Source organism: Pogoniulus pusillus, chromosome 8 (assembly GCF_015220805.1).
Source record: "Pogoniulus pusillus isolate bPogPus1 chromosome 8, bPogPus1.pri, whole genome shotgun sequence".
NCBI classification, from domain to species: domain Eukaryota; kingdom Metazoa; phylum Chordata; class Aves; order Piciformes; family Lybiidae; genus Pogoniulus; species Pogoniulus pusillus.
Window position 1 is genome coordinate 6,596,832 of NC_087271.1, and position 27,314 is coordinate 6,624,145.

Consider the following 27,314-nt stretch of genomic DNA (forward strand, 5'->3'; position numbering starts at 1 on the left):
GTACAGCTGAAAAGGTAATCTGTATTCAGAAGTGAAGTCCAAGCTAACTGTTTGTTTTTATTGGGAATTCCCATACATTGCTTTTACGTTCAGGCTGATAAACAATGTGAAGTCAAACAAGCCCCCCCACAATAATTTGCATCCCTGGAATTTATGAACCTGCATTGAACTGCAATGTCAGAGACGCATAGGGCTCTGACATGCTCTCCCTCAAGACAGTGAAACACAGCAGAGAAACACACCACATTCCTCCCTTACTCTTACCCAATATATTAGACCATCATTTCTGTAGACTTGCTTGCTGCACCAGCATCAAAAAGTCATTTCTACCTTCCCACTATAAACCCTGGGTACTTTTGATAGCAGCTTCAGCTTTCCTGTACTGATGGTTTTAAAGGCTGTGCACAATTAGGCAAAATGTTGTCTAGACATAAATGAGAAAAGGAAAACTATTTGTAAGAGATCTTATTTCACTTACTTAATGCTAATTGCATATTCTCCTGATTCTTTAGTTCTGTGCCGCACCAGGTAAGTGCTATTTACTCTGTTGATAAGTTCACTCTCTGCTTGTAATCTTTCCATTGCTCCTGCAAACCTGTAACAGAGAACAACAAAAATTGGGTATGATTTTCTCAAAGCTATAAAGAAAGGCTGGCTATGATTTTCTCAAAGCTACAAAGAAAGGTCTATCAAATCTACAGTGCAGACCCTCAATGTTCTGCAAATGATAGGGACCTAAAAATGCACCAGTTGCAAGTGAATTCTTCTTCCAGATCTTTGTCTGAAGAACAAAGAGATAAAAAAATCAAAAGTACTTCTGCACATGTTCAAGATAATGCCCTGAGCCTGAACATTAGCTGAATGACCACTTGCTTGAGTAGATCATAAATCCAAATTGTGCTTGAAAGAATACAACAATGCTCCAGAACATTTGAACCTCCCTGAGTTCCAGTGGGATTTAACTTAACCGAGTAGAGAACCAACAGTGTATTAGGTTAAAAAAAAGAGAGACACAGGCAAAAAATTGTATTTGGTTCCAGAATTATTCATAACCTCTAAAAGCATAAGTGTAATGGGGAGACTAAACATACACAAGAAAAAAAAGAAAGCTATTGAGTACTGTGTCCAGTTCTGGGCTCCTCAATTCAAGAAGGATGTTGAGGTGCTGGAACATGTCCAGAGAATGGCAACAAAGCTGGTGAGGGGCCTGGAGCACAAATCCTATGAGGAGAGGTTGAGGGAGCTGGCCTATTTAGCTTGGAGAAGAGGAGGCTCAGGGGTGATCTTATTACTGTCTATAACTGCCTGAAAGGGCATTGTAGCCAGGTGGGGGGTGGCCTCTTCTCCCAGGTAACCAGCAATAGAACAAGGGGGGACAGTCTCAAGTTGTGCCAGGGTAGGTATAGGCTGGATATTAGGAAGAAGTTCTTCACAGAGAGAGTGATTTCCCATTGGAATGGGCTGCCCAGGGAGATGGTAGAGGCACCGTCCCTGGGGGTCTTCAAGCAAAGCCTGGATGAGGCACTTAGTGCCATGGTCTAGTTGATTGAATAGGGCAGGGTGATAGGTTGGACTGGATGATCTTGGAGGTCTCTTCCAACCTGGTTGATTCTATGATCCTATGATTCTATTAAATTGGTCTACTATGTCCAACTTTGAAAGAGGTGATACTAAAATGTGAAGTCCAAGAGAAGGAAGTCACCAGTTCTGCATGCCTGATTGCATAAGATTTGTTCCCTTGCTCTGCCTTTCTAGTTCAGACAGGCTGAGGCCATCAGCAAATACTTACTTGCAGAACTAGAGGTCAAACTGTTAATTGAGGAAAATGACCTTGCTTCCAGGGAAACGATGCTTATTTTACCATTTCAGAAATAAGGAAATTATGCCCTTTTTTACCATTTTAGAAACAGGGAAATGATGCTTATTTTACCATCTCAGAAAGTAGTCTACAGGCAGTCATCACAGATCATGACCATGTAAACTTTATGCTATCACTACCAGTCAGAAGGAAACTTTTTAATAGTTATTTTGTTAATCATATGAGGGAAGATGTGTTTTGAAGTATATGACAAAACATGGCTTTTTACAGCAAGTTTCAACCTAAAATCGTTGTCCAGTTAAGTGCCATTGGAATGGGCTGCCCAGGGAGGTGGTGGAGTCACCGTCCCTGGAGGTGCTGAAGAAAAGACTGGATGAGGCACTCAGTGCCATGGTCTTGTTGATTGGATAGGGCTGGGGAATAGGTTGGACTGGATGATCTTGGAGGTCTCTTCCAACCTGGTTGATTCTATGATTACAAATCCTTAGAAGATTAAGATTGGTCCCAATGATTTACTTTCTTCTTGTAAATAGGGCAAATCTTTGAATTTACTTTAAAATATCAAGTTTAAATATTAAACATTCTATACTACAAATCAGTATCTCTACAGCTCAAATTCTGAGTTCACTTTTGCAAACTGGCACGAGTCAGAACACATCTAAATGACCAAGCACAAAAGCTGCAGACCACCACAAGTGCTGCCTATTCTGCTCTCTCAGCACTGCCATGTCTTTTCTTGAAGCAAGCTAAATTCCAGTAAAGAGCCCACACAAGAAGCCCCTGACCACTAGTGTCTGTAGTTTTGGTAAACTGGGTTTATATCCCTAAGATCTTGTTTTCAAGAAATACAGAATTATTCATGAGACAAGATGTATTTCAAGTTTTTTCCTTCACTCTGTTCACTTTATACAGAAGAACTACTTGCACACTTAGCATTATACTCATTGCTTACTATCCTGTTTCAGGCTAAGGCTGCACAGCTACAGCTTTTGTAAATGAAATCACAGTATCACCAAGGTTGGAAGAGACCTCACAGATCATCAAGTCCAACCCTTTACCACAGAGCTCAAGGCTAGACCATGGCACCCAGTGCCACGTCCAATCCTGCCTTGAACGGCCCCAGGGACGGCGACTCCACCACCTCCCCGGGCAGTCCATTCCAGTGTCCAATGACTCTCTCAGTGAAGAACTTTCTCCTCACCTCCAGCCTAAATCTCCCCTGGTGCAGCCTGAGGCTGCGTCCTCTTGTTCTGGTGCTGGCCACCTGAGAGAAGAGAGCAACCTCCTCCTGGCCACAACCACCCCTCAGGTAGTTGTAGACAGCAATAAGGTCACCCCTGAGCCTCCTCTTCTTCAGGCTAAACAATCCCAGCTCCCTCAGCCTCTCCTCCTAGGGCTGTGCTCAAGGCCTCTCACCAGCCTCGTCGCCCTTCTCTGGACATGCTCAAGCATCTCAATGTCCCTCCTAAACTGGGGGGCCCAGAACTGAACACAGGACTCAAGGTGTGTTCTAACCAGTGCAGAGTACAGAGGCAGAATGACTTCCCTGCTCCTGCTGACCACACCATTCCTGATGCAGGCCAGGATGCCACTGGCTCTCTTGGCCACCTGGGCACACTGCTGGCTCATGTTCAGGTGGGTATCAATCAGCACCCCCAGATCCCTCTCTGTTTGGCTGCTCTCCAGCCACTCTGACCCCAGCCTGTATTAAGCCTTTTGCTACTTCAGAGAGGTTTTCAGGCAATGCATGGTCTTGCTTTCCAAAACCACTGCATCGTGTCTTCTTTGGAAGCCTAGAAAGGTTAAACCAATATCAACTGCATGTAACAAACACAGCTGCCTTTCTATGACTGCTTCTCTCAAAGAGGTTCTTGTAAGACTCACCACAGTTGTGAAGAGTAGTCTACTGGTTTAGGAACCTAGGACAGGAAAAGATACAAGAGAATGAGCATCAAGATTTTTTCAAATCAACACAAATCAGACCAAATTGATCTTACTGTCAATATTCAGATCACACAACTGAAAGAAGCAGAAGATCCAATTAGTCTGCAAAGCTTAATTTCTTTTGAAGGAAGTCAAAGGACAAATATTTCATATGATTCTTAAAGCAGTATAGAATATTTTATCTCTCTGACGCTCCAATGTTTGGGTTTTTTTAACTTAAAACAGCTGTTAAGAGTTACTTTGACAGTGTCTACATCTGCATTTCCTTCATGAAACAGCCCAATGCTACATGATGTTGAAAAGTATCATTACAATGTGCAGAATTCTACAGTAATATGTATTAAATTCACTTCAGATTGTATGGCATTAGAAGGTCTTTCCACTAGGAACCGAAGTATAAAATGTGATGAAAGAGATGAGCCTAATCCACTGATTTAATTCTATGACTTCACACTATTTTATCTCACTTGGGTAACATTTACCTTTATAAACTTTAACCTATCTCCTCAGTCATCTTTTGTTTTTTTCCCTGCTAAAGAGCCCCAGGTCTCTTGGCCTTTCGTCATAAAGCAGATATTTCAGTCACCTAATCATCCTCCATTGGACACTCTAGCATATCTCTGTCCCTCCTGAACTGGGGAGTCCAGAACTGGACATAATACTCCAGATGTGGCCTCAGCAGAGCAGAGGAGCAGGAGAGTCTCCCTTGACCTGTTGGCCACACTCTTCTCAATGCACCACAAGACAAGTAGCTCTTTTCATTAATTTTGAATGGACAGATACACCTAATGCAGTAAAACCAAATGTAAAGCCAAAGCTCTTGGCTCACACTGTGCTATGCATCCAATGCATCTACAGGAATCAGAGAACTGGAAGAAAGCTATGGAAAAAAGCTAGGAAGCACCAGACTTTATTTCTATGGTGCAGAAAATGTCTGCTGACATACACTACTTATTGCAAAGAGGAATATATTTTTTATAAGTACATCTGTGAAAAGTCTGCTACAGAGATATTCTGGAGCTCAGCAGTTTTTCATTCAATATTCATTCCTAAAAGTCTTTTGATGTACGTATTTTATGCTGTTTCTGGGCATTTTTATATCAGCTGGTTGTAAAAATTGTTAGACTTAATAATAACAGTAAAAGTTATAGCATGTTTAAAACCTGATTGATGTTTCAGTATCTTTAACTGCATCATTTATCATAGTAAGATATTTGTATTTCATCTTTCCAAGTTAACAGTGGTGAAGCATCAATTTATCTTTTTGTTCTGATCCTGACATGGGCTGGTAACATTTCATGAATAATACTTATTTATTCTGCAAAATTGTATTCTTTTCAATGCTCACCTCAATGGCATATTTTAAACCTAGCAGAAAGCTTTACCACTAGAAAGCAATCTTCACAAGACTGCAGGAAGAGTTTTCCTAACTCTGGAGATGCTGCTCACTCTGCTTTAAAGCATGATGGTGGTTCTTAAAATGATTGACTGGGTGACTCTGATAACCTAATGCCAATATGTAACACACATTGAGTGTGTCCTGGAGAGTGACACCACAGCATGAGAAATCCCCAACCTTTACCTAAGCAAGGGATAGTGATCTGTTCTCTCACCCCATTTAACACACCTGGTACCCACAAACACATTGTACATGACTCTTCAAATAGAATTCTGAAAACACAGGATACCAAAGATGCCTTGAGATATACTCATGTGTTTAGACACTTGTTTTAGAGCCCCAGGCACAATATAAGCCTTAACAGCACATCAAAATAAGCCCTCTAACAGCTGGTTCTACCTACTATAAACCATTGTAAGTGGCAGGTCTTGGGTGCTGTAATGAAAGCAATCCTAGTAATAAGTCACACTGTTGTGAATCAAGTTAAAAGAAGATGAAGTGATTCACCACTGGTTTTCAGGGGTTACACCAATCTCACACCAGACACATAGTTATCTGACATACAGTATTATCGAGGGCAGCGAATGAAGGAGCAGGCATTTAGGGCATTAATGCATCATCACATCTGTATACAAAGCCCTTGAGTACATATTATAGTTTTTTCTTGTTGTTACCCTGGGTTGAGAACAGCCTTGTGTGAAATAAAGGCAAGTAAGACCCTCCAGAGACGAGAGAATTTATCAAGCAGCCTGAATTCAAAGTTTCATATTAGTTTCACACAATTTTCCACTTGCTTCTGATGGTGTAATCTCTCTCTCTAACCCATTGTGACTGGGGAATAGATTAGAACCACAGCATTCTCACCTCACTGCTAGGGAAGGAAGAAAGTGCACTTTGACATGAAATGTGCTTGTTCCATAGTCAAGAAACTCTTTGGATAGTTCAATTTATTAATATCCCTTCCCCCCTCCCCCCAAAAAAAAATCAATCTGCTTCTCAGAAAGGTTTTCTTGATCTGTCCCATTTACACCCAATAACCAGCAGCATTAGAATGCTCTATTTCAAGCAATATTGAACATAACATAAAAACACAAAGGAACTAGAAACAATCTGGTTTACACAATTAAGACCAACAAAGCAATGGCATGAACAGGTGTTTTTTCTCTAAGGTAACATCTAACATCAAACAATTGTACTTACACAGGGACTAGGCTTGACTGCATCACTTGGGAAGAATCCAAGTTCTCCTGTTGTTAAATTTCTGCCCTAGAAAAGAAACCCAAATTGTTCCATTTTGAGACATTATGGACATTAACAGCAGATAAAAAAGAGGGATATAGGATAGGAAGAGTATATCATAGAATCAAAGAGGTTGGAAGAAACCTCCAAGATCATCCAGTCCAACCCAGCCCTAACCAGTCAACCAGACCATGGCACTAAGTGCCTCATCCAGGCTTTGCTTGACCACCTCCAGGGACAGCAACTCCACCATCTCCCTGGGCAGCCCATTCCAATGCCAATCACTCTCTCTGGCAAGAACTTCCTCCTAACATCCAGCCTATACTGTTAACTGTCATGTGACTTTTGTTTAGTTTTGTTTGCTCTTCATGTTTATGTAATTAAGTAACAATTATAGTTGATCCACCTGAGATCTCCAAGAGATGAGATACACCAAGTGGGGGTAGAGTATGGGCTGTGATTCCCAGTTCTGTCAACGTCTGCCAGCGTCTGATATCTCCATTAGAGTTAATTATCTCCTCTCAATCTCTAGTGACCAATGCCACGGTACAGATCCCCAGAATGGCTGCACCACATTGCAGTGGCAGTTGTAGCACCTGAGAAATTATGCTGACTCCAGTGGGAGCTCACAGTTAATAATGCATCAGCTGAGTCAGACACAAAGTTCTACAGTTAGGGGTTTCCATAAGTGATGCAAACCTTTGGAAAGGGAGTGGGCGCAGAAACGCTAACAGCATCTCTGACTCCGATATATTCACACTACGTTGTAGCTGCACCTGCACACCTGGGAGATCAGCAGCAGAAATGCATCCAGCATGGCCTGAACTGGGCCTTTTATGTAACACAACTGCTGCCTCACTTCTGCAGGATCATTCATCTACTCTCAGGGAGTGACAGGACCAGGGGGAATGGAGTGAAGCTGGAGATGGGTAAGTTCAGACTGGACGTGAGGAGGAAGTTGTTCAGCATGAGAGTGGTGAGAGCCTGGAATGGGTTGCCCAGGGAGGTGGTTGAGGCCCCATCCCTGGAGGTGTTTAAGGCCAGGATGGATGAGGCTCTGGCCAACCTGATCTAGGGAAGGGTGTCCCTGCCCATGGCAGAGGAGTTGGAACTAGATCCTTGTGGTCCCTTCAACCCTGACTGATTCTATGATACTTCAGACTTCTAACAACCAAAAGTGACCTAACCAGCAAGGAGCTATGCTCCAGCAGCTCACAATTCACCTCCTCAGTCACAACAGTGAAAGAAAAACCTTTCTGGAGCTAGTAAACACTCGGCTGTGAAATACTGACTGCATTTTTCAAAGCAGAACAGGGCACAACACTAAAATTTCTGGACACGGATGCATAAAATGAAGGCACCAAAATGCATATTTAAGCAAATGAATACATTTTCATTTGACAGATTAAAAGCACATAAATACCTAACCTCCATTAAATTTAATATACTGACTATAACTATAATATACTATTAGCATTTAGCAGTGACAGTAAGAATGAGTACTTCACAAACATTTTAATATTGAAAATTATTGTTTGAGGGTTTTTTTTTTGTAGAAGCAACAACAAAGAATCAAAGGGGGGAAAGATGCTTCAGAAGCAGACGTGGAATTTCTCTGGGGGTTCAGTTCCTTTTGTTTCAGTAACAGAAAATGTGTAATTCTACCCTAGTGCCACCACACAGAACATAATTCAGTGGTTTTAAACATGTTCTTCACCCATTTCTGGTTTTTTATTTAGTGTGAACTGTGGTGAAGGGATGAAAGAGGACAAATGAAAACTTACAAGGCAAAGGAAAAAGAAAAGGCACTTTTACACTGCTGCCACCCCAATGTTTCAATTTTCTATCGTATTTACAACACAGTTAGTGCCTTTTGGCTGTTTACAGCAGAAGCATTAGGAAATATATTGTAATAACTATTACCTGATATGGGTTTAAACTGCATCAAAGAAAAGCTGATTTTTAACAACACGAAAGAATCAGTCCAGGAAATATCTGTATTCTCCTGGCATGCTTCAGAAGCATGATTGCCTAGGGTGGTGGGTAATTGCAATGCAAACTTGTGAAACTAGAATTACATTGTGTCTTCTGGCAGGCACAGCAGCACCCCTGAAAGCCTACCCTCAGGTTAAGCAGCTAACAATTTACTCAAACCGAACTCAGAAGAGAAAAATAATTCACATCTGCAACACACATACACAAAAAAAACCCAACCATCTGGCTACTTCAAAGCCATAGCACTACAGCTGAAAGAAGTGGCAGTGCTGTGGTTAAGCAGTCTGAAATTTCAATTTAAAGTATTGAGTTTAGTCCTCTTTTCCTCAGCCCCTTTCCCCTTCCTTTTTCTGTTCCTCAAGTGATGTTAGCCAGAGCCCCCTGTGAGGCAAGCTCTCAGGTCATCTAATCTTACAGAGCACATGAGAGTAGTTGTGCACAACGGGATGTGCGTGTCACAGCACACGACGAGGTGTTTACTGAGGAGAGTGAAATTATTTCTGACACTACTGACCCCCCCCACATTACAGATTCTCTGAAGAAAAGCTTAGGTTTTGGGTGATAGCAGTGAAGAGGTCGAAAGCAAATTCCAGACATTCAGAAACGCTTAACCCAGCCACCTTACGGTCTTCACTGTGGATTGCTCTGTGATTGTTCAGTTTGCCTCTCAGAAAAGTACTTGCTGTTCTACAAAGAAAAAAATCCCATACTGCTCCTGTTTTCCAGACAGCCTAAGAGGTAGATTCCCATCTGTATGCAGCCAGGAATTACTACAGAACCTACCACAACTGCTATATGAGCATTCAAACATTAACTCGGCAGAATTTCAGTGCCTACCAAAACACGTTTGAAAGTTACTGCTTAGACATCGCTTAGTGACCTGTGGTGTTTATTTCATGGACTGCAAAGAATTAAGAAATTGTGCTTAAACCACACATAGACACCTATCACAGAATTGTTTAGATAGGAAAGGACCTTTAAGATCATCAAGTCCAATCATTAACCTAACACTGACAAGTCCTTGACTAAATCATATCCCTGCATGATACTTCTACATGACTCCAGGGACAGGGACTCAAACAGCCATTGCAGCACCTGAGAGCCCTTTCAAGAGAGAAATTCTTCCTAATATCCAGCCTTCCCTGGTGCAACCTGAGGCCGTGTTCTCTTGTCCTACTCCTTGCAACTTGGTTGAACAGACCAACCTCCACCTCTCTACAACTCTCTTTCATGTAGTTGTAAAGGCTGATAAGGTCTCCCCTGAGCCTCCTTTTTCTCCAGACTGAAAAACCCCAGCTGTCTCAGCTACTTCTTTTAAGACTTGCTCTCTACACCATTTACCAGGCACTGTGCCCTTCTCTGGCCATGTATCAGGAACAGTGTGGCCAGTAGGACAAGGGAGGATATTCTGCCCCTCTACTCAACACTGGTCAGGCCACACCTTGAGTACTATGTCCAGTTCTGGGCTCCTCAATTCAAGAGAAATGTTGAGGTGCTGGAAGGGGTCCAGAGAAGGGCAGCAAGGCTGGAGAGGGGCCTGGAGCACAGCCCTGTGAGGAGAGGCTGAGGGAGCTGGGGGTGTTTAGCCTGGAGAAGAGAAGGCTCAGGGCAGACCTCAGTGCTGTCTACAACTACCTGGAGGGAGGCTGTAGCCAGGTGGGGGTTGGTCTCTTCTCCCAGGTAACCAGCAACAGAACAAGGGGACGCAGTCTCAAGTTGTGCCAGGGGACGTCTAGGCTGGATGTTGGGAGGAAGTTGTTGCCAGAGAGAGTGATTGGCATTGGAATGGGCTGCCCAGGGAGGTGGTGGAGTCAGCATCCCTTGAGGTGTTCAAGCAAAGCCTGGATGAGGCACTTGGTGCCATGGTCTAGTTGAGTGTCTAGGGCTGGGTGCTAGGTTGGACTGGATGATCTTGGAGGTCTCTTCTAACCTGGTTGATTCTATGATTCTATGTCCAGCAACTCAATATCCTTGTAGCAAGGGGCCCAAAACTGAACAGAGTATTTGAGCACTCACCAGTGCTGAGTACAGACATAAAACAGCCAAGTTTCTAAACTGAATGATGGTTGACTTAAAAATCTCTTCTAATATTAGCCTTGCAGGTCACCTCTAAAATTACTTTCTGAATAAAACCTAGATTTTAAAACAAACTGTGTTTTACAGGGTCTTTTTCTTAACATGCATTTTAAACCACAGGTATCATTATGTAACTTAGTAAAATCTGTACTAAGCAGCATGTGAAAACACTGAGAAAAAAAAAACATTCCTGAATGATGCTGATGGAGATGATGACTTTCATTATGATTCAAATCTATTACCAAGCCTTCTAGGGAAAAAGCCTCATGCAGCTTTTACCAGTTAATCACAGTGAGATTCTAGCTAAATTCTTTAATAGGATAGGTACAACTAGCATTTATGTCAAACTTCAGTAGATTGATCTGACAAATGTACATGAGCATGGCAACAGAATCAGTTTCACACAGTGCCAAAAATTCTAGCTTGTACTGATTGTATTAGTCAGATGATTATCCACCAGGCAGTTTCAGATCACAAGCATGGCTAAATGCTTCCCTGGATCAGATCTCAAGATTTTGCAGACCCAAACCTTACATCTCAAACTACATAGGCCACAATCTGCCAACCAACGTTTGAAACAGTTTCTTTTCAGTGATGTGAAATATTACTAAATATCAGGTTTGCAGGATTTTCATTTTGGTTGGCTTGTTGAGTTTGAGGGGTTTTTTTGCAGGGAGGTGGAGGGATGGATACAATTATTTACATATTTTTAAATACACACATGAATTTCCTTGTAAATTACTTCCCCCAGTTAAATGTTATTCAGGACAAGGCAGTGGCATAGGAACAGAGTTCAGTCCCAAGGAGTTTGGGGAAGATTCAATCCTCATTGAAGCCAACAACAACAAAGTATAACTTAACTCACATAATAGACCAAGCAGTTTTTATAATTACATTCATTAACTTATTAAAGTCTCAAAGGGAAAAAAAAAAAAAGGCAAATCACAAAGACAGGAACAATACAAGACAACAGATGCTTCCCAGTTGTTGTTCTGTTAATATCCTGAAAGCTCTCCTGTTCAGCTCTATTTCCTTTAATCCAACAATATCAGTAGTACACAGGACTCTAGTGCAGTTTAATGATGAGCCATGCTTTAATGCACCTTTCAATTGAATGCAAGTTCACTAACAGCAGTAGTGATGTGGATTTTGCCATCACTAGAAGATGCTTTTCCTATGCACATAAACCACCCTGTCCCTAACTGACTTGAGAGCTCATCAAGAAGTTTTGGTGTGATTTTGGTTGACAGAGCTCTTTCTCTTCCCTATGAACCTAATAGTTGTAACTGAGTTTCACTAACAGAGCTTTTTTTTGTGCTGTATTAGAGAAGCAGTGACTGAAAACTCAAAGGATTCCAATGTTTACACACTCTGAAAATTTCACTACAAGGACTACTACTAATGCCATGTTCTCTCAGACTTATTAACCAGTACTGTTACTATAAGGCAAGGAGGAAGCTTTATACCATGTGTGAACTGCTAGCGATTTAGAAGTAAAAAGAGTTGCATTTGACATTTATTTGGGGTAAAATTCAGATGTTCTTTTGTTCAAAAAGAAAGTTACAGGATCAATAAATCAATATGACATTAAAAAAATCGAATTTCAAGGACCCATGGAATATAGCCATTTTCTCAAGGATACAATACCTGCCAAAATAAGCTATGTGCATCTCCTCTGATTAGTTCAACGGTGTCCCCAACCTGGATATGCAGTGGTGGACCATCTTGTGTTGCTGGCTGGGGTATTCCATTGTAGTTTTGAATAACCTGCATTTTTGGTAAGCCTGGACAAAGAAAAAAGCAACAAAAAGAAACAAACAAGCCATAAGTCAACATAAACTTTTAGTTAATGACAATTTCCAATCTGAAGACCACAAAAGCAATCAAGCAACAAAGAGGCACTAGATCTTTACTAGGTACCTAAGGCACTATGGCAGTGTGTTAGTGCTACACTACTTAGAGCCCAATAGATAATAACTGCTTTGAAAAACACCTATTTGCCCTTCTTTCATTTCATGTCTACCTATGGAGACTCTTTCCTCTACATGTGCACCCCTGGCTCTGCACAAGGTTCACATATTAAGGCCATCTTTGTAGAAGGTAGTACTAAAGACACCAATTTCACCACCTTTAGATCAGCATTACTAAAAAAGCCTACTGCTGATGTGAACATGTCCAAGAGACTGAGGATGAGAGTCCTTTGAAATGTAGTCATTTAGGGGGTGTTTGGTTGTTTTGGTTTGTTTTACTCCTTAGCATTTTCAGCCTTGGGCTTTAGCTCTGGAAACACATAGCAAAGCCTGCATCAATTTAAGGCTTCCTTTTCAAGAACTCTAGCTGCAGACTGGTCCTTCCACAGCAATACTGGCTGAATCTAGATAGCTGATCTGTGAAGTTTGGGGTTGTTTCTTTCAAGGAAGCAATCTACTTGAGACAAAATATTTTCCCCAAGGATTAATCTCTCTGCCTGTACAAAGAACTGAATCACTGTTTCGAACTGCCCTTCAAGAGCCTGCCACAAGCATGTATCAAATAGGGGGCCAGGGGATGAGACTTCAGGCAGGAGAAAACTCTAAGTAATGTAACTCTGTATTCTTGCAACTATAATGGCATTGTATCAAAACAAAACCCACAGAAGGCATTATGGACAGTTAGAGCATTGCACTAAAACAGTGTGTTGTGATATTATCAAAACCATTTGAATCAAGTGAAGCACCACCCACTCCATAACAAACATAATACAGACTTAAAAGCTTAGAAAAGCATTTTTTTCCACTCTTTATACTGCCAAGGAAAGCATGATTTTAACAGATCTATATTTAATCACTCTCGTTCTGTCTTTAAATAATATTGTGTGCAATAATTTTCCCATTTTAACTGCACATGGGACGTTAAAAACTGCTACCATTCAGTGAGCAAATTCATTTATGTTCTTAACCAGAAAGTTTTCGGTTAAGATTTTGTATGAATGTATATCAACAAAGGCACATACAAGCAAAAGCAGCCAAGTCAAGGCAGCTGGGCTGCCATATTCAACCAGTTTCTTGCTGGAAAGTCACAATGAACTTAATTGTAACAACAAAATATCATCAAGGTTACCAAAAGACCTATTTCTGTTGGCCACTACTGAAAATTAGGTGGCAAGAAGTACTAATACTTATGATCTCTTCTAAATTGTATGAAACATGAAAGAGTTCACCTTCCATTATTACTGCTCTCTCTATTGAAGAATAAATACTAATTCAAAGTGATGATGCAATGTTAAGCAAACTAATGCCAGCTCTTATGCTGCTTAACAACTCAAATGACACCATAACACTTACTACTTCTTCAAGTTGTCTAGCGTGCCAATAATTAGGTGCTCGTTTTAAGTAAGCTATTATGCCCCTTAGGTAAATACTGGCCTGTGCTTTATTGCTCAGCTGAAGGCTCTCAGGCTTTTGCTGATTCAGCATCAACAAATGTTGCATCTACTGAGTAGCAAATGGAAGCAATGTTGCATACAAGATCTCCTCAGAGCTGACACCTCTGTCCTAAGGCACCGTCCCTGGAGGTGTTCAAGAAAAGCCTGGATGAGGCACTTAGTGCCATGGTCTAGTTGACTGGATAGGGCTGGGTGCTAGGTTGGACTGGATGATCTTGGAAGTCTCTTCCAACCTGGTTGATTCTATGATTCTAAGGTAAGGTAACTCCCATCACAGCATAAAGGATAGCTCTACATATGTGATGAATCATAAGCATGCACTCATCTTGGAAACACTTGGAATCTGAACACAAAAATCCCCTCATGGTATGAAACCTGGTATTAGGTGATTTAATGCAGCACATTTTTAGTGTGCAGACACTAAACTTCAAAAATCACCTTGGCATTGATCTTATCAGAGCATTACCAAGAAATAGTCCCATGCACCTTTCAGAGCCAGTCGTGGGGTCTTTTAGAGATACTACACAGCTGAAATTATTAATCATAAATACAAGTAAAATGACTTCTTGTTTCTATTTTACTGGTATTTATGATCACTGATACCTCTGAAAACCGAATGTCCTGGAGTCCTGTATACCCCAAAATTCCTCTCCCTCTGTGTTACACAAGACCAAGCCAAGACAACATGGAGGGGGGGGGAATCAACAAAACACTGTTGTGCCAACTAGGAGAATTATTCAAAAGATAACACAGACTGGATCCTGCTAAAACACATGCTTCAAATACTTGTGTATAACTCCGTGTGCTTAATTCCATAAATTCTAACAGCAGTTTTGATTACAAACTTTTCTTGGCAGATACAGTGTTAAAAGAGTTGATCTAACAGCTCTTGACATCACTACAAATAATCCTATTCATTCAAATAAGCTTGGGTCTTGATCTTAAGAGAGCTCATTACCTTGTTTCAAATCCCTCCTTAAAACTCCTTTGCAGTAATGCCCACAGAAACTGTGATAGCTGCAGTATTGATGTGCTACAGCTGCTCTCTGCTACGGTGACCAATAAACACTACTCTTCTACTGTAATTTTACTGCCTATTTTTAACCAACTGTTGTCTTTGGTCTGCTCTGGAGTTCTTTCTCTCCAGCTTTGTCTTTGTATGAGTACACACTGCCTAGCACAATAGATAAGCTCTATCACCAGCCCCACATCAACCACCACCTGGAACAACAGGGATGCTGGGCTAGGGTTCCCACACACTGCAACAGAGAAGGATAGTGTGATTTCATTAATTACTGCAGAAGAATAATGTGATTTCATTCATTACCATGTTATTTCCAGTCACTCATGTGCTAGCTTTAAGACCACTGACCAAAGATGCACCTATCATCAGGAGAAACTGCCTTCTGGCACCAACTGAGCAAACATCAGACCTGACAGAGATTCTGAAAAGTACTTAAAACTCAAAGTGTGATGATGCAAGGTGAAGAAAGTCTCCAACAACAGCAGCATCTGAGTCACAGAGAGTATGTTCATTTCAATATCACTGATGCCAGACATGTACCAATCAAAGATATATATAGAGAGAATGGACAACTACTGTCTTGGACTTGTATGAAACTATCATCAAAAGGACCTGTCTCTGTTACATCATCAGAAAGTCTAAAGAAATCCTTGAATCAGTGGCATAGCTTTTTTCCCATAAATAGATGTTCTTCCAACAGAATTTAACTTATATTACCATTAAGAACAGAATAAAAGGTAATACATTGAGATAGAGTCAAAGCTCCACATAGAACACTCAGCTTTCTTCTTTCCATGTAATTACAGATTTGATACTAGTAACACAGTTGGAATAGTGTACACTTAATTGGACAGAATCTAGTCAGCCCTTCTCCTCCTAACTCCTACCATCATTATCCTACCTAACTCCATCCATCATTACCACAGGAACCAGTTCATACAATCTTGCAGCTGTTGGCAAACTTATCCTGAAACTGATTTGGTTTTTTTCCTACTGTTCATTGTACAAATGTATACTCTGAGCATTTGCAATGTTCTGCTTCCCAGTGCAAATTAGTTCACACCCAGCTTATACCCAGCAACAGAACAAGGGGACATAGTCTGAAGTTGTGCTGGGGGAAGTATAGGCTGGATGTTAGGAGGAAGTAGTTGGCAGAGAGAGTGATTGGCATTGGAATGGGCTGCCCAGGGAGGTGGTGGAGTCACCGTCCCTGGAGGTGTTCAAGAAAAGACTGGCTGGGGCACTTAGCCCCATCTAGACAACTGGATAGAGCTGAGTGTTAGGTTGGACTGGATGATGTTAGAGGTCTCTTCCAAGCTGGTTGATTCTATGATTAGAGATAAGGCCATTGTGGTGTATAGAACTGCAGTACTGAGAGCATCTGACAACTGCAGAAAGTTCCTGGACACATATTCATTAGCGTGTTTAAAAGCAGATAACATTGCAAGACAAAGACAAGGTCAGGACTTCAGCCACGTATTCTAATTAATTCCATGAGATCAAATTTCACCACTGAAGCATTTTAGCATGAAATTTCCTAATTTAAAGATGACAAATCATCCTGGCAGTTTCCAATCTTCAAATCAGAAGGCAAACTGATCCTGTTATTCTACCAATTAGAAGCCCAAACGTACTTCACTTGAAAGCCAGAACAAAACTGGGATTCCTAGAAGAGTCTTGAGAGCTGGGCTCCAGGTCACAGACCTAACACAAATTGATGATCTAAACTGCAGTCAGAAGAGAAGTAGAAAGCTTGTTGGAAATTGGGATTTACAAAGTACCAATTTGGTTACACGACAGCAAAATAAAACCATTTATAAACCACATCACATATTTGAGGATTTAATCTCCTCATTATGAGACAAGGAAGAAGGCTGCATTTCAGGATTAACACTGTACATAACAACTTAAAGTCCTCATTAAAGGTGGAATGATGAGAACTAACTACTTCCATTCCTTACAGCAGCTCTGCAGTTCTGAATGGCACTGGATGACCCTCAGAGTTTCATGCAGAGCATCACAAATGTTATTTTTTGCTAACAACATGCATAATGCATGCCCTATGACCTCTATCTGTCAAAATTGATTCCAGCATCTGTTATTTCCAAGCAACATGGTTTACACTTTGGGCAGGGATCGTTTTAACACAGAATAATGACATGGAGTATAGGAGACCAGCACAAAGACGTAAACCAGCTCTGTTTGCATTAAACACCCATCCCTAGCAAATGAGAGTCTTGAAGGAAGACTTCCTTTTTCTCTAGTGAAAACACAACCTAGTCACCAAATACTCATAACCTGATCCAAAATCCAGTAATGTAATGGAAGAAAGCCTGCTGACTTCATGAGGCTTTGAACCTGAAACAGTTTCAGACTGACACAGCCACAGTCTAATGTTTCCAGAAACACAAGACCATGACATTTACCTTTCCTGTTGGAATTCTCATCAAGTCTCATTCATTCATAGAATCAACCAGGTTGAAAGAGACCTCCAAGATAATCCAAGTCCAACCTAGCACCCAGCCCTATCCAATGAACTAGATCATGGTATTAAGAGCCTCATCCAGGCTTTTCTTGAACACCTGACTGCAGCCAGGTGGGGGTTGGTCTCTTCTGCCAGGCAACCAGCAACAGAACAAGGGGACACAGTCTCAAGTTGTTTCAGAGAAGGTATAAGCTGGATGTTAGGAGAAAGTTCTTCACAGAGAGAGTGATTTGGCATTGGAATGGGCTGCCCAGGGAGGTGGTGGAGTCTCTATTCTTAGAGGTGTTCAAGCAAAGCCTGGATGAGGCACTTAGTGTCATGGTCTGGTTGACTGGATAGGGCTGGGTGCTAGGTTGGACTGGATGAGCTTGGAGGTTGCTTCCAGCCTGGTTGATTCTATAAACCTTCTATGACCTCCAGGGACAACAACTCTACCACCTCCCTGGGGTGCCCATTCCAATGGCAAATCACTCTCGCTGTCCATTTTGTCATTGCAAGAGCAGCTTTGGTATCTGGATATTGTAAAGTTGCTTTAAACCATTTCAGTCTGTGTTTTAGTGGCATGAGCACTAGGGGATGGGCAAAAATCTCCATCTCATAAGTGAGATGACTGTCTTCTCTCAACTGTTTCCATCATTGTGCCTCCTTAAAAACTTCCTTGAAGCAGAATTCAGGGGTTCTCTCCAGTGCATTTCACACGTAGTATGTGACTGCATGTCAAACCGTCTGTAATTATTCCAAGACTCAATTTTTCCACCATTTCTCTTTAATGCTGCACATACAAGCTGTATTCTTGGCAGAGACCTCTGCAAAAATGGTCAACCATTAACTAAAATGAAGATGTGTGGGAGGAAAAAATCTGTCTGCTAACAGTCTGATCAACAACTTGTTATTAGAAACAGAAAAACACCACAAGCCAGGAAACCTTTTTGCTTCTAGGAGTTTTGTACATTTCATCATTAGGGGAAAAAAATAACCTAAGCTCACTCTGATATATTCATTTTTCAGTTAAGATCCACAAAAAGCTTGGAACTATACTGCAGCTCATAGCAGGATCTCACTACAAGGCAAATAAACAAGTCCAGCTATGTTGCATTTGCAATGGTGCATTTCTGAAATTGTGTAACTTCTGATATAAAGATTAGAATAGAATCAACCAGGTTGGAAGAGACCTCCAAGATCATCCAGTCCAACCTAGCACCCAGCCCTAGCCAATCAACTAGACCATGGCACTAAGTGCCTCAGCCAGGCTTTGCTTGAACACCTCCAGGGATGGCGACTCCACCACCTCCCTGGGCAGCCCATTCCAATGCCAATCACTCTCTCTGCCAACAACTTCCTCCTAACATCCAGCCTAGACTTCCCCCTGCACAACTTGAGACTGTGTCCCCTTGTTCTGGTGCTGGTTGCCTGGCAGAAGAGACCAACCCCCACCTGGCTACAACCTCCCTTCAGGTAGTTGTAGACAGCAATGAGGTCACCCCTGAGCTTCCTCTTCTCCAGGCTAAACAACCCCAGCTCCCTCAGCCTCTCCTCACAGGGTTGTTTCATTATTCCTTCTCTCTACATGGCAGTAGTTTCTTCTGCTGAAAGAACAATGCACAGATAAATGGACATCTTCACCTGGTCTGAACATCACCTAGGTCAAGCAGTTTCTCAGCTAAGATGTTAGAGGATAACTATCTCTTTATGCTTAGTGACAATATGAGCAGCAACATAACAGAGTCACTCACTGATGAAGAAAGTAATCCTGTGAGCAGTTAATCCCCAGCGTAGTAGCCACCCTTTCTTCTGTCAGCAGTAAGAAATTTGGCTAAGAAAACTCAAAATGCCAATTCAAGTTTTAGATTTTTTTTTTCTTTAGAAAAATAACTCCAACAGAAGGCATTTTAATAATTCCTAAAAGCAGGGCCACTTGGCACATGGTGGCTTGCATTTTAAGGAATCTGGAAGCCTGCCTCCTTGCAAGGAAAAGCAGGCACTGGAGAAATGCTTTATGAACAGAACAGAAAACCTTATGGGCTGCCTTTTGGGAAGGAATGAATGTATTGGTATTTCAATGACCAGTGACCGTTTGTCTTTCATGCCCTTAAGGCTTGTTCTGTCTACAGCTCACTCCTCATAGAATCAACCAGGCTGGAAGTGACCACCAAGATCATGCAGCCCAACCTAGCACCCAGACCTATCCAATCAACTAGCCCATGGCACTAAGTGCCTCATCCACGCTTTGTTTGAACACCTCCAGGGACGGTGCCTCCACCACCTCCCTGGGCAGCCCATTCCAATGCCAATCACTCTCTCTGCCAACAACTTCCTCCTAACATCCAGCCTAGACCTCCCCCAGCACAGCTTGAGGCTGTGTCCTCTTGTTCTGTTGCTGGATGCCTGGGAGAAGAGACCAACCCCCCCACCTGGCTACAGCCTCCCTCCAGGTAGTTGTAGACAGCAATGAGGTCACCCCTGAGCCTCCTGTTTTCCAGGCTAAACATCTTGAGCTCCCTCATTCTCTCCCCACAGGCCTCTCAGCAGCTTTGTAACCCTTCTCTGGACACATTCCAATATCTCAACATCTGTCTTGAGTTGAGGGTCCCAGAACTGGACACAGGACTCAAGCTGTGGCCTAAACAGTCAGATATAAAATTACTTTTTGCTTCTCAAAACACAAGGAAGAGAAACTCAAAAATTTTTGGCAAGTTGGAGGACAAAATGTTACAGCTACAGAGCAAAAGCAACCTGACAGTTAGGCAAGTACACTGTGATAAGAATCTACTGATACAAACTCTCCACAGGTGTCCTAGCATGATGCAAATAGTCATTGGAATGAAAAATACACGGTTTAGTATATTCATAAGCAAGTGAAGCAAAAAAAGGATCTCATTTTCAGAAAGTACCAAGTACTAGGAAAGATCAAGGATTGTAAGATCAATGCTGAAACTGCAGCAGATGAATTTAGGAAACCTGGCCAAGACCTAGATAGGTAACTGGGCTGCAAATGAAAGAAAGGATGCTTAAAAGAATAGAAGTGGTGTGCAACTCCAGTAGCAGGTTAAATTATTTAAATTGAAAGCCAGGTACCTGGCATTTAAAACTTTGATGTTTGCCCTCTCTCAAAAAACAAAAAGAGGGCTTTCTTCAGGACTGCACTGAAAGAAAGCAGGAAAGTGCTGGGAACATCACTGGCCATAAACACAGGCATTCTGTGACTGAATGAAAACCATTTTTCTGACAGCACTTGGTTTCCCTTTTTCAGCATGTCCTCCTCCAAGCAACAGTTACTGACAAGATCTCATGTTTTGTACAGTTATAACTTCAAATGCTTAATCAGGCAACCTCTCCTTATTTGCTCTGCCATAAGCAATTATCTTAGAGAGAGTAAGGGATTTTGGAATCATCAGCATTATAAATGTCTGAGTGCTAAATGTCTTATTGGAGTAAAGTATAATCAGGTTTCAAACCCACAACTTTCCTTTGTTTTGACAAAGTAATGAAATCTTATCATTTCAATGGAGTGTGGCCAGTAGGATGAGGGAGGTTATTCTGCCCCTGGGCTCAGCACAGGTCAGGCCACACCTTGAGTGCTGTGTCCAGTTCTGGGCTCCTCAATTTAAGAGAGATGTTGAGATACTGGAACGTGTCCAGAAAAGGGCAACAAGGCTGGTGAGGGGGCTGGAACACAAACCCTATGAGGAGAGGCTGAGGGAGGTGGGGGTGTGCAGCCTGAAGAAGAGGAAGCTCAGGGGTGACCTCATTGCTGTCTACAACTACCTGAAGGGAGGCTGTAGCCAGATGGGGGTTGGTCTCTTCTCCCAGAGAACCAGAAACAGAACAAGGGGACACAGTCTCAAGTTGTGCCAGGGGAGGTCTAGGATGGATATTAGGAGGAAGTTGTTGGCAGAGAGAGTGATTGGCATTGGAATGGGCTGCCCAGGGAGGTGGTGGAGTCACCATCCCTGGGGGTGTTCAAGAACAGACTGGATGAAGCACTTATTGCCATGGTCTAGTTGATTGTCTACGTCTGGTTGCTAGGTTGGGCTGGATGATCTTGGAGGTCTCTTCCAAACTGGCTGATTCTATGAGTGTAGTAGGTAAAGTGGGAACAAGGATTCTGAGAATAAATGTTGCCTCTAAATCTGAGAAGCTTGCTTATTTTCTTTAACATTGAACAAACTAGAGTTTGGGTATAGGAGTCTAAAAGTATGGTAGATGAGATGCTGCTTTTTATAAAAGCAGAAGGTATGAAAATCAAGCAGTGCTGATTATGCCCTCTTTTAATGTGGTGTCATACACAGGTACAACATTCAAAAATGTGTATTTGTTCAAACAAGTACCTGCCCCGAGGAGCTAACAACTTACACTGGGCAGGTACTACAGAGGAGCTATAAAGGTGTGTCAAGACAGTAGGAGATTATATAATGCTGTCTACAACTACCTGAAGGGAGGTTGCAGCCAGATAGGGGTTGGTCTCCTCCCAAGCAATCAGCAACACAACAAGTGGACATAGTCTGAAGTTGTGCTGGGGGAGGTCTAGGCTGGATGTTAGGAGGAAATTGGTGGCAGAGAGAGTGATTGGCATTGGAATGGGCTGCCCAGGGAGGTGGTGGAGTCACCATCCCTGGAGGTGTTGAAGAAAAGGCTGGCTGAGGCACTTAGTGCCATGGTCTAGTTGAGTGGCTAGGGCTGGGTGTAAGGTTGGACTGGATGATCTTGGAGATCTCTTCCAACCTGGTTGATTCTATGATTCTAAGGTGAATCATAACCTTGCTGAAATAAAGCAACAGCTCTGAAAAAAGGGACAAATCTTGGAAAATAAAACTCCATTATTCCACAGAAGTAATTACTTAGAACAATACTTTTAATCCTGCCTTCTGCATACCCAGGGATGATTCTACAGCAAGCAGAAGAAAGAAAAAAGGGTTGAGAGCAGGAGCTGAAGTTAATCTTGTGAAATGTCATGCATCTTGTATAGGACCTGGACATTTCTGTTACTGTACATTCACAGACTAAACAATCTTGGAAGTAACCTGGTCATGGAAGCATAAACACAAAGTTTGTCCTCTCTAAAAGATAAATATACTGCAGTAAGAATGTGATAGTCAAATATCACCTGCAGTGCATATGTAAGCATGGCATGACAGGAGGCAGCCCTGCCTTCCAACAAGTCTGGTCAGCACAAATGGAATTAGTCATCCTGATGAACAGGCTGCACACTAAAATAATCATTGTGGACACCAAGTTGGTAACTGTGCACAATAGAACCCATAAAAACACACAGTTTTGCCCCCTAGAATTTCCCAGAGGGCTCAAAAACAACTTTAAAACAGGCATTGCTATGAACATGCTGAGATTTTCCTCACCAAACCCTGCGGAAACGAAAACTGAATTATCTTTCATGCAATTTCTTTCGTGTTCAGTACTGGCTAATAGCATCAGCCTCTAAGATCAAAGATCTTACTCCTCGTTTCTGCTACTTAAAGAAATTCTCTGGCAAGAACAGAGTTTCAAACTACTGCATGACATGAAGGGAAAATGTCTGATGCTTGCCTAAGTAGGCTCCAGCAGATGACAGAACAATCTCTCCTGTACACACCCTCTGTAATGCAACATAATCCTGCAGCCTCTCAAGTTAGGCTCCTGTGATCTGCCTCTTACTGCAGGTTTTCTTCTCTGTGGCCTCTACCCTGATTATAGCAGATACTTCTTTTACTTCTTAACAGACAGCTCTTCACCAACATATGAAAACATTTCAGGCCATGTAGACATGAATTGCAGGCAAGTACCTGTAGATCAGTGTCACCAGGAATTACGACATTCTATTGAGCAATGCTGCTTTGGCTGAAACAAACTTGCTTTCACTAAGTATATCTCTTGATTTCTGGTTTGTACAGCTTATAGTGAGTAACATTTTCTTGGGGAAAGCAAAGAACACTTCTTTTCACCACAAAATATTTCTGCTACAGAAGGAAAACAAAAAAAATAATTACATTTTCACTGTTATTTCAATATAATTTAAATTGCTTATTCCAAAAAAATACACCCTTCTGATTTTCTTTCTCTGCTGCACACTTTGTACATTTGAAGCAGCAGAAATCTATGAAAATAGCTTCTAGGAAATCCAAAAGACACAGTCATTTCATCCAGCTTTTCCTCATTCAGACCACAATTCAGCCACTTAGTATGTAAGCATCGCCCTTCTCTGGACACATTCCAGCACCTCAACATCTCTCTTGAATTGAGGGGCCCAGAACTGGACACAGCACTCAAGGTGTGTCCGGACCAGTGCTGAGCACAGGGGCAGAATAACCTCCCTTGTCCTACTGGCCACACTGTTCCTGATGCAGGCCAGGATGCCATTGGCTCTCTTGGCCACCTGGGCACACTGCTGGATGACGTTCAGCTACTGTCTATCAGTACCCCCAGGTCATTTTCTTCCTGGCTGCTCTCCAACCACTCAGTCCCCAGCCTGTAGCACTGCTTGGGGTTGTTGTGGCCAATGTGCAGAACCCTCATCCCATCGGCCTCTGCCCACCCATCCAGCCTGTCAAGGTCCCTCCTCAGGGCTCTCCTACCCTCCAACACCTGCTCCTAGCTTGGTGTCATCTGCAAACTTACTGATGCTGGACCTGATCTGTCTTCATTTAAAAACTACCCTTTCTTTTAGCAGGATTGGCATACTGAAAAACACATAGCACTGTGATGCACTGCAGTCTCCCCAAATCCCCTCCCTTTTATCAAAGAAAAACATTTCACTTTTTTACTACAGCATTTCTAATTTGATTTTTAAAGTAAATAGCTTATTTTTTTGTTTAGATATATATCAGTAAGTCCTCAACTTGAAGGTGGATCACATGATAAATATGTAGTAAGAGGTTGTTGTTTTAAAGGTAAAAATGTAAATAGTTTTAATAAAAGATTCAAATCCATGATCACTTGATCTTTGGAGCAAAATTAAGGCTATTGGTAAACTATCACTGGCAGTAAAGATGGGAATCAAGTTAATTCCCATCCTAATAATGTGGCTCCATCTTAAAACCTTTTTATTTCTTTCCCCCCACACCCTCCAAGAAAACCCTCACATATTCATTTTCCCAGCAGGAAAGGTTTTCCTCCTCTTTTCTGTTTCTAGTCTGAAGGTGGATTGTTATAGTCCAGCCAACAGTGGGCAATTTGTTAGGGCATACACCATAGCTGAAAGCAATAATGGATATAGTCGATGTTCCGTTTAACCCAGGATGAGTGCATTCTGTCACCTGCCACGAACTGTGCAGCCTCTGAAGCGAGCTGCTTCAGCAATCCAGTCAGGAAGAAAATCACTTATTTCCCCACTGCCACTATCAGCACTGCTGCCACCACATCCCATGGGCACTTTTCTACTAGCTCACTATAGGCCTGTTGACCAGATGATCATTAAATTGAGAAGAAACGACTACAAGGGAATACCTGCGTAGGGATAAGCAGCATATTTTGTGGCAACAGCCTGCAGCTATATTGAAGGATCTCCAGAGACCATAGTGATGACAGCACAACACCCAAAGTTGGTCTTTCTCCCAAAACTACTAACAACCAAAGAACATCCTTCATGCATTTGAATCCCAGCATAAGCTCTTTGATCACTCAGTGTTTCTCAGCCATGCACAGAGCAATGTAAGAATGCAGAACCTAAACCAATATCACCATGCACAAGTCTGGAGATTTCAGCCTCCATTATTAAGGATCATTACCTTTTCCTTCTCAGTGTCCTTATTTATCCACTCTTCTCCCTATAATCAAGTGGGGGAAAAAAAACGGGGGGGGGAGGAGGTTGGGCACAGGGGGTGGAGGAGGGAGCGAACTGTGCAATTTGTAGGTTCTTACAAGGAAGACAGACAGACAAGACAAAACAATCCACCAGATTTAAACTCTAGAAGACATAGTGGCATTAAGTGAATTCCACCGTGCTAAAACTACTCCTGCTAGTTGCAAGCAGACTGCTACTTGCAGGGCTGAGACATTGCTCTGGAAGGAAAGCTGTGATGTGTACATGCAGCTTCTGCTGTACCATATTTCCTGTGATTTACTGCCATAAAACTGCTTCAGCACCTGAATTAAAAGACTCACATTCACTCCTTTCCTCACATCCCCTATTCAAAATGGGCTGGTTAAAGAATAACTTCTAAGGTTAGTGCAGCTGAGGCACGTTTTCAAGGTACCAGATAATGAAGTTACTATTTAATTTCCTGTTGAACACTAAAGCTTAAGAAATGAGAGTCAGGAAAAGTGCAAGACTGAACATGTCCTCTATTTATTTGCAGGACAGCAAGAGCAGCAATGAGAGATGACCTCAAATATTCTCTCTGAATCTCTTATATAGGGTACTTATCTATTCTGCTGGATAAATCACATCAAAGGGTTAAAACAAGTGGGTTGAATGAATTGATTCTGCTGGAAAATCAATCAGATCATTTTTTTCACTATTACTACTTAGAAAGACTAAGTACAAAATAAACCCAAAAATGAAATTGCTGAGTTGTGTTCTGCAATCTAATTCCTAAAACACCCTCAATACCACAGAAATAGGTTAAGTCTGCAAGCAATGTTTTAAAGCAACTCAGTCATAATCAGCAGATGCCCCAACACAGATATCTAACATTGTATAAACATCATTGTGCCTTGTACAAAGGCAAATTTGTTCAGCCTGCTACAAAAACAGGATTTGCAAACATATGGATAAATGTAAAGACCAAAAATTCTTTTGAAAGGAAAAACAGGGACACTGTTTAGAATTCTTTGAAGCTGACAATGAACAGGAGATTCCAGATTATATATTAAGAGGTTAGCAAATTAATTTTAACAGGACTTATTAGGAGGCTCCCTTCCACTTTTCACAACGTGAGAGACAAAGCTCCCTCCTCAGTAAGCTGTAAAAAACAGGAAGTAAAAGGTTGGAAGCAATTCCAAACACACAACCCCAGTAGAAGGTAGTTTCCAAAAGGTTCACCCAAAGAAATTCATACTTGAACTTGCACTTTTCCAATAAATTAATGTTGCATTGTAATGGGAGCAGATGAAGTCCTTTAGAAGGTCCTGTTCAGTATCTTTATTGGTGATCTGGACCAGGGAATTGAGTCCAGCATCAGTAAGTTTGCAGATGATACCAAGCTATGAATAGCTGTCAATCTGTTGGAGGGTAGGAGAGCCCTGCAGAGGGACCTGGACAGGCTGGATGGGTGGGCAGAGGCCAATGGGATGAGATTTAACAAGGCCAAGTGCAGGATTCTACACTTGGGCCACAACAACCCCAAGCAGCACTATAGGCTGGGGACGGAGTGGCTGGAGAGCAGCCAGGAAGAAAGGGACCTGGGGGTATTGGTAGATCATAGGCTAAAGATGAGCCAGCAGTGTGTCCAGGTGGCCAAGAGAACCAATGGCATCCTGGCCTGCATCAGGAAGAGTGTGGCCAGTAGGACAAGGGAGGTTATTCTGCCCTTGTACTCAACACTAGTCCGGACACACCTTGAGTGCTCTGTCCAGTTCTGGGCTCCTCAATTCAAGAGAGATGTTGAGGTGCTGGAACATGTCCAGAGAACATGGAACAAAGCTGGTGAGAGGTCTGGAGCACAGCTCTGTGAGGAGAGAATGAAGGAGCTGGAGCTGTTTAGCCTGGAGAAGAGGAGGCTCGGGGGTGACCTCATTGCTGTCTACAACTACCTGGAGGGAAGCTGTAGCCAGGTGGGGTTTGGTCTCTTCTCCCAGACAACCAGCAACAGAAGAAGGGGACACAGTCTCAAGTTGTGCTGGGGAAGTATAAGCTGGATGTTAGGAGGAAGTTCCTCACAGAGAGAGTGATTGGCATTGGAATGGGCTGCCCAGGGAGGTGGTGGAGTCGCCATCCCTGGAGGTGTTCAAAAGAAGACTGGATGAGGCACTTAGTGC

At 42.2% G+C, this 27,314-nt stretch overlaps 1 protein-coding gene across 7 annotated transcripts in view; it reads right to left on the reverse strand.

Moving 5' to 3' along the window:
* Positions 1-27,314, reverse strand: part of VAV3 (vav guanine nucleotide exchange factor 3) — a 184,219-nt gene that overhangs the window by 22,698 nt on the left and 134,207 nt on the right. For all 7 annotated transcript variants that reach the window (XM_064147095.1, XM_064147093.1, XM_064147094.1 and 4 more), the window contains 4 exons: positions 12,120-12,256; positions 6,363-6,428; positions 3,704-3,738; positions 479-595 (listed from right to left, as the gene is read on the reverse strand). In XM_064147095.1, the coding sequence (XP_064003165.1) occupies positions 479-595; positions 3,704-3,738; positions 6,363-6,428; positions 12,120-12,256 (355 nt within the window). The remainder of the gene's footprint in view (positions 1-478; positions 596-3,703; positions 3,739-6,362; positions 6,429-12,119; positions 12,257-27,314) is intronic.